General features: G+C 36.6%; 1 protein-coding gene across 1 annotated transcript in view; it reads left to right on the forward strand.

The window, feature by feature from the left end:
- Positions 1–12409, forward strand: part of ARHGAP10 (Rho GTPase activating protein 10) — a 133442-nt gene that overhangs the window by 61978 nt on the left and 59055 nt on the right. Inside the window, exons 11-14 of the mRNA XM_042871710.1 lie at positions 2238–2319; positions 3416–3458; positions 4742–4807; positions 10248–10322. Of these exons, the coding sequence (XP_042727644.1) occupies positions 2238–2319; positions 3416–3458; positions 4742–4807; positions 10248–10322 (266 nt within the window). The remainder of the gene's footprint in view (positions 1–2237; positions 2320–3415; positions 3459–4741; positions 4808–10247; positions 10323–12409) is intronic.

The raw sequence follows: 12409 nt of genomic DNA on the forward strand, positions 1-12409 counted from the left end.
GAAGATCTTTAAATATAACAAATAGTGCTTTTCTCAGCATTTTTTACTTCCTTTATTTATGAAGATGAGAAAATCCAACCTAATAAGGTATTGCAGTAAAGTAAGGGTGTGGTAATGCCATGTTCTCCTGGTACATTAAATGCTAAGTAGAAATTCATGAAACGTTACTGAGTTTTCTCATTCTCACCTTTTGAGCTCATTCGTTCTACCGATTAGTTGTGTTCTATTCTGTGGTGAGCTCATGTGGCAGATACTATTTACAGCACAGGTGGCTTTTCTCATAAATCTACAGCAGGGGTCTGAACTTGCATTTTAGATTTGATAGAGATGTGGTATAACTGTTACAACACTGCCATGATGATGATTATTACAGTAAACATTTAAGCTCTTGAAAGCAACTCTTCTAAGATCAGAGTATTGATCAGTACGAAAACCAGATTCCCAACTGAAAAAGTACCGTGAGACATGGCAGTTGAAACCCCTCGGTGTGTCTTGAGTTCTGTTATCTGGAGCTGAACAGAAATGGATGGATAGCAGTATTTGCTTGATCCTGCAGAACAATTTTTCATTCTCACAGAAGCGGGAAAAAATACAATCTGTCTTTCTGTCTAGGTATAATAGGCACAACTGGTCCAATGTGACCTTGATATCACACATTTTTCTTTTAATAATATATGTGTGTAGTACTGAGATGTTCCCATGGAGATTAGTTCTATGCTGCAGGCCATTAACTCATTTCCTTTGGTATCAGTTCAGGACACACTTATCCTTCAACTTGTCCCACTTATAAAATAATGAACAAACTGGTGGCTGGCCATGGGATGTTCTTTATTCCTGTGCTTTGGAAGGAGAGAAAACCACAGAGTTTTAGGAAGGGCTTTTCTGTAGCAGATGTTTGGCCTTGTAAGTGACCTGAGTACAGTTTGTTTGAATCTCCTAGCTGAATGTTTACAGACTTATTTCTAAAAGAAAGCCAGAGTTATTTTTTTTTTTCCTCTAAAGAAGCAAATGTAGAAAACTTTATATTATATAAAAGAGACAGCAGAAGTCTCCTGGTGTAGGAAAAAGCTTTCCTACAGACACAGATCATGAGACTAATAAAAGAAAAGGAAAAGAGAAGGCTTTGTCTCTTTCCACTTTAGTTTGATTGTCTAATAAATAATATTCTATTCAGCATATGCTGATTTTAACTATTGCCTCAAGGTGAAAAAGTTTAATAGCTTGACAGTTAAAATTTGGTTGAAAAGTCTGTCTTGCGCAAATGTAACTTGACATCAGTTTGATAATTTTTTTTGTAAGGTAAAATCAAATTAGAAATGTCTCCAGGTGTGCAAATTTAAACTCTGCAAACGGTTACAGTTCTGAAGTAAAAGTAGAATGTATTCTATGAGCGTTACAGTTAATAGAAAACATTTTTCCCTGCAGCCATTTTACTACTTGAAGAGATTAGAAGTGGAAAAACAGAGAGGAAACCGAGAGAATGCTATTAATTATTTATTTCTGTGTGTCTGTCCACCTATAGTGAAATCTGCGTATTCGCCAAACTTAGCGAGGGGGTGAATCAAGGTTTTCTTTAATTGGCACAATACATTGTTTGGATAAATATTAATTGGATAAATTAATATTTATCCAAACAATGTATTGCGCTGTGAATTTTTCTTATTTTGTGTGCTATGCTGAACTATACAATTGTTCTTTTTCTTTTTCCTACTACATGAATACATGGATTTACGTTAATCTCTGATCATCAAGGCCTTTGTTCCATGGTTGTTCATCTTCGCTTGTTAGGAACATTATAAATAGCGGAGTTCTGTGATGACATACTGCATTAATACTTGATTATTTTTATAGAATACTTATGAGATAATTATGATCATTTATGTCACTGCTTTAAGGTTGAGATTATTACTTTTTTTCTCCTGTGTAATAGCACACTAACACAAGACCAAGTCTGTTTAGAATTCAGAAGGCTCAGTAACTCAGCAAGAATTGCAATCAATATGATATCAACAATTGACTGTTATAAATAAATAGCTTGGAGATTACATGCACTTTCATTTTTCCATTCCATCCTGGTTCCTACTGTGTACATAATTTCTATTCCCTCTGTTTCAAAGAGAAGCAGTGTTCAGTAATTTAGCAAAACCCCTTTAAGACAGTGGGCTTTTGACTATACGTGGAAGTAGAGTTTGACAAAGCCATATTTTAGTTGCCAATGTTACTCTGTGTGGTTGCAGGCCTGGAGCTCCTGTGACCATGCAAGCCTTTTCTGAGGAGGACAGGAAGTTGTGGATGGAAGCCTTGGATGGAAAAGAAGCTGTAAGTGGCATTTTGTAATGTTCATTTGTACTGTAATGGAGAAATCTCTCCTCCCCTTCCAACCGCATTTGTACTTGAATAAATTGGATTCACGTAGTTTACAAAATGATGAATTCAGCAAAGAGAGAATAAAAGTGAAATAAAAGGTGAAATGAGTAAGTTGCTAAAGCTCAGTGTCAATGTACACTAATGCTGATATGAAGTGTATTTTTCTTTATAACAATGCTATTATTATGAGTGATTTCACATCACAGTGGTGATATTGGTATTGTATAAAACATCTAATGTAAGCATATTCAATGATGTACTGTATTCTAGTGGCAAGACTTGCACTAGTTAGTTGTGGTATTATTTAAAAAAACAAACAAACAAACAACAAACTAGATGAAAAAAGTAAAACCTGCATCCTTGATGTTTAGATTGCTCAAATTTGCTTAATATCTTGTTCACACCAAGAAATGAGTGTGAGGAGCAGAACTGAAACACAGCAACAGATTTTTCTTACAGTTGTAAATGTTACATTGATATTGTAGGGACAAAAATAATGAGGCTTTCCAGTCAATGATACAGACGTATCGCTGTCACATTAGTTGGCTCCTCAGGATTTTAACAGTACATTTCATTGATGTTGTTGCAGAGATCTTTTTTAAGGTATCTACTGCCATCATATATTGTCTGTAAGCTGTCCAGTAAACTTACAATTTCTGAGAAAGCTGAAGCGGGACATAACTCCCAGGAATCAGCAAGAGAATTCATTGAACTCTGAGAAATTAATCTGCAGAGAAACATAGGAATCTGGAGCACTCAAATCACAGCTCATTTTACTAACTACCAACTAGACTTGAATCACTAAGGAACTGCAGTCCTTTTCAACCCAGACCATTCTGTGATTCTGCGAGAATTTTTCAAAAACTTAGTTCATTAAAAAACCCAGGTCTCTAATTTCTGAGGCAATAGGGGGCTTTGTCCTGCAGCTTGGTGATATTTCTTAGCTATAAACAGCTATAGCTGTGCCTACTGGGCATTAATGTAGGGATTGTTTTGTTTCTGGTTTAATAAAATTCTCTGATTTGTCTTTCTACTCTTTCTTTGCTAGCTCTTCATCAATTTGAATAAAGCAAATGCAAAGCAAGAGGGAAGTAAGTATTTGAATTACTACTTAGTGATCTTTTGGTATAACTGATTACTGAGAAGTGTGTGCAAAGGCAAAATTCATCTGTCGTTCTAACTTAGTTAAATATTGTATTTTTAATCTCAAGTACTGAATATTCTTTTTAGATTTTGTAGTTAATGAGCTTTCTCAGTAATGCGGTTTAGTACATATGTAGGAATTGGGAGATTGGACATAAGCTAGACAGTCTGTGCCAATTTAAGTTCATTGTGTGAGTGGGTTAGATGGTTAATTTGCGTTAAATGGGTTAAAAATGGGTTAATTTGTGAGTTTATCACATTTTCTTTGTCCGGATTGTATATACACATATGTTTGAATGCATAAATATGACTTTAAAAGAAATTGGAGCTGAAAATAAAGATTGGCTTAAAAAGTACTGAATGCATGTATTAAAACTGCAAACTACGTAATGTGGAAGAGAGAGCTTTCTTTAAATAATATTAGTTTTCTTCAGTTAGCAAAGTAATTAAGTGAAAATATCCTTCTTGCATTATCAGAGTATTTATGCTTTTGTTTAATTATTATTGTTGAATAAAGCTGGGTTCTGGTATTTATTAATACAAGTTTTTCCCCAGATTTTTATTATAGTAGTGCAAGACCAGGTTACCAGAAGCAAGAAGGCCAGATGTTTGCAAGATGGGCTGCATTGCAATATAAGCTTTTAAATGAAGTTTTTATGTGAACAAAACATATAAGAGAAACAACAAAGTAATGCTGGATCTCAGCTGTTCTGTTAATGCAGCTGCTTCTATGCAGTCAGATCCAGAACTGCTGTGAAATGATATACATGTGTCTTGTATCTTTAGAGTGGGAATTCCTTTGGCTTTGAATAGGCCTCTGTAAAAAATGTGCTGTTGATTATGTTTTTTTATCCTAAGTGCTTCCTTGTCCCATCTGGTTAACTCTCTCAGATGTTGTCAGTGTTGCAGTAACTATTGTTAAGTTCCATCTTTTTGCATGTGCCAACAGATGTACCTAATTAGAGATCTCTTTTTTTAAAAGGCTGCTACTTTGTATAGATTCAGTGTAGCCACCACCACCAGGACATGCTTTTATTTGGGCTAGCTGGGAATGTGAGAGAAAAAGGGGTATTAAAAGAGTATTTCTCTAGAAAAAGGAGTGAGGTAGTTCTGTTTAAGAATATTTACAGTTTTGCCTGAGAAGTACTAGTCATTAAGTTCTGTCTTACTTTTCAGCGAAAGACATATTTATAATGGCATTTTAAAACTTTTCAAACTCTTTTTCTTTTAGGCGCACAGTTGGATAAGATAGGGTTCACAGTCATCAAAAAGTGCATCAGTGCTGTTGAAACACGAGGTAATGATAAACCCAACCAAATGTTTTTGTTCAGGGAAGTAGTGGAACAGTTGGTCTGCTTTTAGACTGTGTGATATAGTTTCCTTGCAAGTTTCTGTGAAGGACTACATGGGAGAGATCACAGTGACCAGTGCAGGAACTCTCTTCTGTGCTGTTCTAGCCTTTTAAGTATGATTCTCCTTCAATAAATGGGTTTTCAAGAAATGATCCAAATGGATACTATCTGTAACATTCCATTAACAATACTGGTGTACAACTAGGAAAATACCCTAAATCTTGAAGGGAATTCATGTACCTTTCTTTTCTTCGTTGAATAGACAAATTAATTTAAGTATTCTGCTTGTTGACTTTTAATTAAAGCTTATCTATTCAAACACTGAAGAAAGAAGGATAAAAGCTAAGGAGACAAGTGAAGAACAAAAGTATTAAAGTACTTTTCCTGGAGTTAGAATCTTACACCAGAAGCAAGGATGCCGTTAGTCTTACTGTTACGTGCACTTCAAAATTGGAGACAAAGAAAATAGATCTAAGTGCAGATAGTATTCAAGAAGTATTGAACTGTGGAGAATATTTAAGGAAAAGGAAGTCAGTATTCAATAAGTATTTCAGTTCCCAGGGTTCCAAGAATGGATTTAGGTGAACTACTGCTATCTTGAAAGGATTCAGTAGTCCATGCGTCTTTGCTTGAATGAAGCTGATTCATCCATAGAATTTCAAGGGCTATCAAAGATTTTGAGTTTATAGATTCTAAACGTAACATCAACTACATTTAAAAGCAAACAAACAAAACAAAGCTCAGCAAACAAAATACTGACGTCATATGCAGATTGCTCTGAAAGTAAAGCCTCCTATTTATTTCCATGGAAAGTACGACAAATGCAAGAACAGAATAATACTAGTTGATAGAGCAAATTCTCAGATACAAAACACTATTTCTCAACATAGCAAAAGTAGTTAAGCATTTTTGCCGTTGATTAACAGGAGCTTGCATGCCATACTTGTAAAAATCTGCCCTAGTGGAGGTAAGCCACTGTCTCTGTTGCCACTGCTAAACTGCACTACAAACTACCTCACTGTGCACACATCCGCTGTTTGTTCCCCATGAATATTCAGTAAGTGTCAATGAATGTCAGTGGTGCCATTTCTTGTCTCATAGAGGAATTCATTTCCACACCTTAGTTTCATACCCCCTTCCCTATTAGGCTGCCCTACTGCTCCCATCTGCTGCACAGCAGCAAAATGTAACAATATTGGTGGGAAAGTTCAACCTCTATTGCCATGCCACCAGTGTCTGCCTCCGACATTGTGGGCCAACAAAGTAAAATAGGAGGTATTACTTTCAGAGCAGCCCTTGTACATGAAACCAAATGAAGCAAGCTCAGAGGATCAGTTTATGGTTTCTTCAGGACCTTTTCTGGATATTTGCTGAGCTAAACACAAAGAAGGTCAGGAGAACACTGTCATTTACCTCCAAAGAGTTCAACTGAACAGCGGTAAAGAAAGACTGTCTTTCAGATCTGCAGATTTTGTACTCTGTTTGTTTTAAAAACAATTTTTACTTGACTATGTTACTTTAATGATAGCACATCAAAGGCAAGTTATGTTCGACAGAAGAAAGCAGGACAGATGCCTTTTCATAGATTGTACTTGTGTGCCATGTTTTTATCTCTTTTAATCAGAATGGGTGTGAGGTTGGTGTGGGTGGAAAGAGAGGACAGTCTAGTGTGGGAGGAAACTGAGAATAGTCTTGTCATGTCATAGCAGAAAGTCTGGTATTCAGAGAAAGAAGAGCATAACAGTGATATTGAACATAAACTTGTCAATGGCTGGTTAATTTTTTTTCAGTTACATTCACTTTCATAAAGCCAAGAACAAAATGATGGCCTTTGAATGAAGAGAAAAATCAAAGATAGTGCCTTGATTAAAATATGTATTTGCTTTTGACTGAGAGGTGTTTTTTTGCTTCGCTGGGTAATAACACTGGCTGTGCCTTACCTAACAGAAAGTGCTGAGCTATCAAGGCAGTGTTATGCTGAGCTTGCCTGTCACATACAGAGCACAGTTCTGGATGGATGTGAATGCATGTTTTGAGTCTGATGTTGGGATTCTGTTTTGATTATTCCATTTTGTGTATAATTCTGAAGTTAGAATAATCAAGCAGCAGTAAAATTTTAGAGAAGCACAGAAAAGCTATTTGTTCCAGTATTAAAGACTGCACATATTTTTTGTGCACAAGTAGGTGGTTGTGCATTTTGTGAGCATATGCTAGGTAAGAGTGAGAGTAGTACCTTTTGCCTCGATTTTAACCCTACAGGAGCTGCCTATCTGAACAGTGGAGACAGATGGCAGCATTGAGCTATCTTTGTTTTCTCTTCACGAGAAAGAAAGAAGATGGTCAGGAGGAAGTAGAAAGCCTTTTGCAAGTAAACAGAGAAATCTGATATTACCTGAAGTTGAGAGTGTCACTTGTAAGACTGTTTCTGCACTGCGGAATCTGATAATAAACAGTTAAATTTGCACCTCTGTTAACAGCCTGTGTCAGGCACAAATGACATACGCAGCCATCCAGTAAACATGCCTGCAAACATATTCTCCTTAGAATAGTGAAAATACTTCTTTTACTTAAAATATCTTAATTTTCTAAGCGTGTTTCACGAATCATGCACCTAAACTGAATTCTGGTAACATATAGCCAAGCATGTTTATACTGTGTAAATATGAAGAAAAGTGCACTGCAGGGCTTTACTGATCAGAACTGCTAATAGTGACAAGTTGAGCCAGCGGACAGAGCATCAGCATTTTAATCAGTGGTAAGCTGTTCCTTGAAATGAGTCACCTTGTCAATTGCGTTCTGTAAATGCCAAGCATTATCAATCTTCAGCATGCTGAATATCTAAAATGTACAGATAAAATTGGAAATAGTGCTGTTTCAATAGTACTTTTTTGTTAGTATTTAACAATCAATGTTAATGTATGTTTAAAGATATCATTTAAGACTATGTTGAAATATTAATTTATCTTTGCACTTCTTGATGTCAGTTAGCAATTAGCTGTGCTTCTTCAGGTTGATGAACTTGAAACTGATCAGTTAGCTGATAATGATTACCACAGATTCATGCTTATTGCTGGAGGATTGTCTACATTTCAATCTGCTGTAATTTCAGAGACTTATGCATATCATGTCTGTTTTAGTATTGAACAGTAGTTTCTGTGGTTCGATCTTAACTATTTTTAAGCCAATAAATGTATGTTGTGGATGTTTGTGGTCAACAGAGTTTGGTTCTTTTAATGTTAGTAACACAGGAAATGATGAAACAGCTTCTGAATTAAGTTACAGCAGAGGTGTATTTGACTAAGACAGTATCTCCAGCTTTTTAATTTCTTGCATATGATGCAGAAGGTGTGTTTCAAGGAAAGTAATGGTGGGCATCAGTAATAAAAGTGTGATGCATTTTTTTCAAAGAATTAAAAGGCTTACTGTTACTTTTTTTTTTTTTAACCAGAACTTTCCTGGACATACTTGCTGTTCTCAGAACAGATACCTACTGCATCCTTGTTTGAAATGGAGCAATCTGTGTTCATTTTCCCTTTGTGTTGGCAGCGTTCTAGACTTGTATAGGATCCCATCACAGAGTTATTCTGGAGATCGATGGAAAACTTACTTGTCTGAATAGATAACTTAATATTCTGAGAAGAGTAGTATTATGGCCACCACTGTTTTTTGTGGTTCTTTCTTTGTACACAGTTAAACAATGAGCATACTCTAGAGCTATAGTTTTGATGACCAAAGATGAAATGCTGAAGATCTGACTCACCTGGTTAATTTGAACCAGCTCTGAGATCTAGCCAAAGGTTCAGCATTATTACAACAGTGCTGGCATCCTGGAGAAATTAAAAGGCTGATTTGCCCAGGTGGAACAACTGCGAGAAGTAGCAGCTACTGTCATAGCACATCAGGTAACCTCTGTCATCTGGGACAGAGATTTGTGCAGTGCTAAACGTGAGGAGCCCATCAAGATCTCAGAGATGTGACATGGTTTGGGAGGATGAAGGATGTGTGAGGAAGAGGAGCGAGAGGGAGAAGAGGGAAAAAAAACATATCAAGACTAGGCAGGAGAAGGACTCAGATTTCTTGACACCATGATTTTGCTTTGTATTATGGTTGTGTCTGATAATAGCTTATTAAAGAACTAGTGATTTTTTACTTCATCTAATACTTATTCAGGAAGAAATTTTTTCCTCAAATGTCTGGATTTAATTTTCCTTCTCTGGGTTGAAGAAGTTTGGTGTTTCAAGTGGGAATTCTCTGCAAGCCTTCCTTTGTTGAAATATATTTTGAATAAGAATGGCGTGTAAACTGTTATTTGAAAAGATTTCCTTGCAGTAGAAGTACAGAGATTTTGTGTCATTTCTACTCTTCTAGGCCAATCTGAATATAGAAGTACAGTATGGTGGTAATTGTAGATTGCTGCTTGTTATGTGGCCTCATAAACATCTTGCCAGCTTCAGAACATTACGTTTTACCTTCCAATATACAAGTTCTGAAAATACGCAACAGATAGAAAGATATGGTATTGTGCCATTTTCATTCTCTTACTCTTCTAATCCTCTTGTATGTCTTCAATTTATATTTGATTTTTTATTTCCCTGGGATAAAACCAAGCATGATGAAGAAAAGGAAAAGTAGATGAAGATATATGATAGAGAAGGGAATGTATTTGATAGGAAAGAAAGAAATGAAAGGGAGGTGATCCATTGTTTACATAGAATGATGGCAAAGGACTGAAAACATAGTACTGCTTATGGCTATTGTATTCATCCCTAACAAAACCAGAGGTACTCATCTCAGTAACCTGAGGTAGTGCTTCTGAACTTGACTCTATCTTAACCCCAGGGGATTGGAATGAGATCTCAAATCTTAAATCAAAAGCTTTTACAAACTTGAAAAGCCTTGGTTTTGGGGACTGATAACAGCCAGTCTATAATAGCCTCAAGTCTATTTTATCCCAACTCTTTGTCATGCAGGTGTTTCAGGAAAAGAGCAAAATGATCCTTATTAAATAAAACTTAATTTATCATTTGATGGGCTAGTTCTTGCGTTATTAGAATGTGGACATTGATGCATCCGAAGTGCCATTTATAAATCTGAGAACAACCATTGATTTTTCAAGGAAAGATTAGCTCTTATTTGCTGCCATTCCTAGTATAGGAAGTAGAATCTTTTCAAAAAAACTCTGCGAGTGCACCTCAAAAGCACAGAAGAGTGAAAGGATTCTTGCAGGGCTTAATTTATAAAGTTATTCTCACAACTGCATGAATAGTGTTTAGTCTTTCTTACTTTTTAGTGTTTGTTGCCTGGGGAGAAAAAAAAATGCTAGATTTGACTGTTATTGCTATTTGATCTGCTGTTTGTTTTTTTTTCTCTCTTTTTACATAATAGGTATAAATGACCAAGGATTGTACAGAGTTGTGGGGGTGAGTTCAAAGGTCCAGAGACTTCTCAGTCTGTTGATGGGTATGCCTCTACTTTATGATTTTTTTTTTCATATTTTATTTCATGTTTGTTTTACTGTCTGTGTTTAAAATTGAAAGCATCTTCCTGTAACTGTTCTTTACATGGGCCTAGTTTGCTTTACTCCGTGAAAATTATCCTTATAGCACTCACCCCTGGTTGAGTGCAGAGTGCAAGATTAGTTGGTAGGCATACACTAAGAGAACTAGTAAGGAATATGTAGGACAAATCACGGGCTTTTTACAAGTCAGGATGCACTTCTTTACTGCGCAGGTGACTGAGCACTGGCGCAGGCTTCCCAGAGAATGTGGAGACTCTTCCTTGGAGATCTTCAGGAGCCACCTGGCTATGGCCCTGAGCAGCCTGCTCTAGGTGCCCCTGACGGTGCAGGGCTTGCAGTAAATTATTTCAGAAGGTCCTTTCCAACCCCACCATTCTATGATTCCGTAAAACCAATTTAACCCTGCCTGAGTTTAATGGCTTCATCAGATAACTCAAAATACCAAGTTTAAGAATATTTGAAGCTTATTACTTCCTTGTTTGATGTTTTCAACCCTCTCCCTTGTCTAAGATGTGCAGATGGTTGCTCACGTGTGCCTTTAGTTGATCATTGCGCAAAATAAAGCATTTAGGTTAAGCCTGCTGATAAGAAGCTGTTTGGTTGAGAAGGAGGAATATAGTATACATATTAATAATAATTATATCTGTGCCAAGATGGAAGGCAGATGGAGAAAGGATTTGCTTTAAAAAAGTTCAGTAGTGTAACTCTTACTTGTGGCTAATGTCTGTATAATCAATGAATATCAAAATGCGATAATTAAAAAATAAAAAAGAGAACTTGGCAAAGCAGATTATAACAACAAAAAGAAAATAGATAGAATGCTTACCTGTATCCTGGGCTCATTGCAACACTCCAGAGGAGGGAACTCCAGAAGAGACCCTTCCCTATTGGTAGCCAGCTCTTAAATGGGTCTAGGAGAGGTGCAGCCAGGCTCCACCCCTTCCGCAGCACAGGTGAGTTGCCTTCACCTGTGCTCCTGTGGCTGACTCATGGCTCGCCTCAGGTGATCAATCAGAGGTTCAGGCTGTGATTCAGCAGTTCCCATACAACATCTTAGACTGTATTTTATCTACTTGCTGTGGTTAGCTTTTAACGTTTTTGATTCATAAAGTTATTCTCAAAACTTTTTTCCTTCTGGAAATTTTGATGCATCGTTAGTCCCAGTGACTGCAGTTCTTTTGCTACTCTGCTGTCCTTAAGGGGGGAAAGAAATAGTGTTGGCATCTGCATGAAATCCCTCATCTGCCTGGTATCTCTCACCAGAGTAGTAGCCATGACTGCAAGATGTGCAGTGTTTCCCAATTTCTTGTCCTGAGCACTGACAGTACATGCAGTTAGACAAGACTACTGGGATTAGTTCATTTTTATAGAGCTTCCAAACCTGTCACTTGACAGCAAAGGTCTGATTCTCAGGAATTCATTGGTATGCAAAGAAGCTTGTTTGCAGTTTGCACCAGGCTCTTCTCCAGAACCATGCATGCTCCATCTGTGCTGATAACACAGTGTTCTTTGGCACTGCAAACTGGAGGAAGCCAGAAAGTGAATTCATTTCATTACCCCAGACATTATGTGAATGACAAAGCGCTTTTATATTATATGCTGCTGTCAGTTCAGTGCCACCTGTAAGACTTTCTCTTTTCCTTTTTTTTTTCCTCAAACAGGCTGTCTCTTCAGAAATGATAAGACATCAGGCTGGAGGGCCTGTATATTATATCAATCTGTCATAATGACCTTGCTAAATATTAATTTTTTGTATCTTACTTTAATCAATATTAACAGCACCCAAAAGTTCTTCATTTGTACACACAAACCTGCCCAAATCTTTACAGTATTCAGCATAACATTGTTTTACAAAAAATACAAACTGATTAGTAATAATGACTGATATATAGCAGATTCTCATGGTTGTTTATCTGTGTTTGAGTTAAGCTCAATAAACAGTAACCATTTTTGTCCGTTGACCATAGGAAAAAAGACTAGCTGTCACTCAAAGAGTATCAATAAGATGCATTTAATATCATGACATGTT

Source organism: Lagopus leucura, unplaced genomic scaffold (genome assembly GCF_019238085.1).
Source record: "Lagopus leucura isolate 7727_CA_CO unplaced genomic scaffold, USGS_WTPT01 Super-Scaffold_100004, whole genome shotgun sequence".
NCBI lineage: Eukaryota > Metazoa > Chordata > Aves > Galliformes > Phasianidae > Lagopus > Lagopus leucura.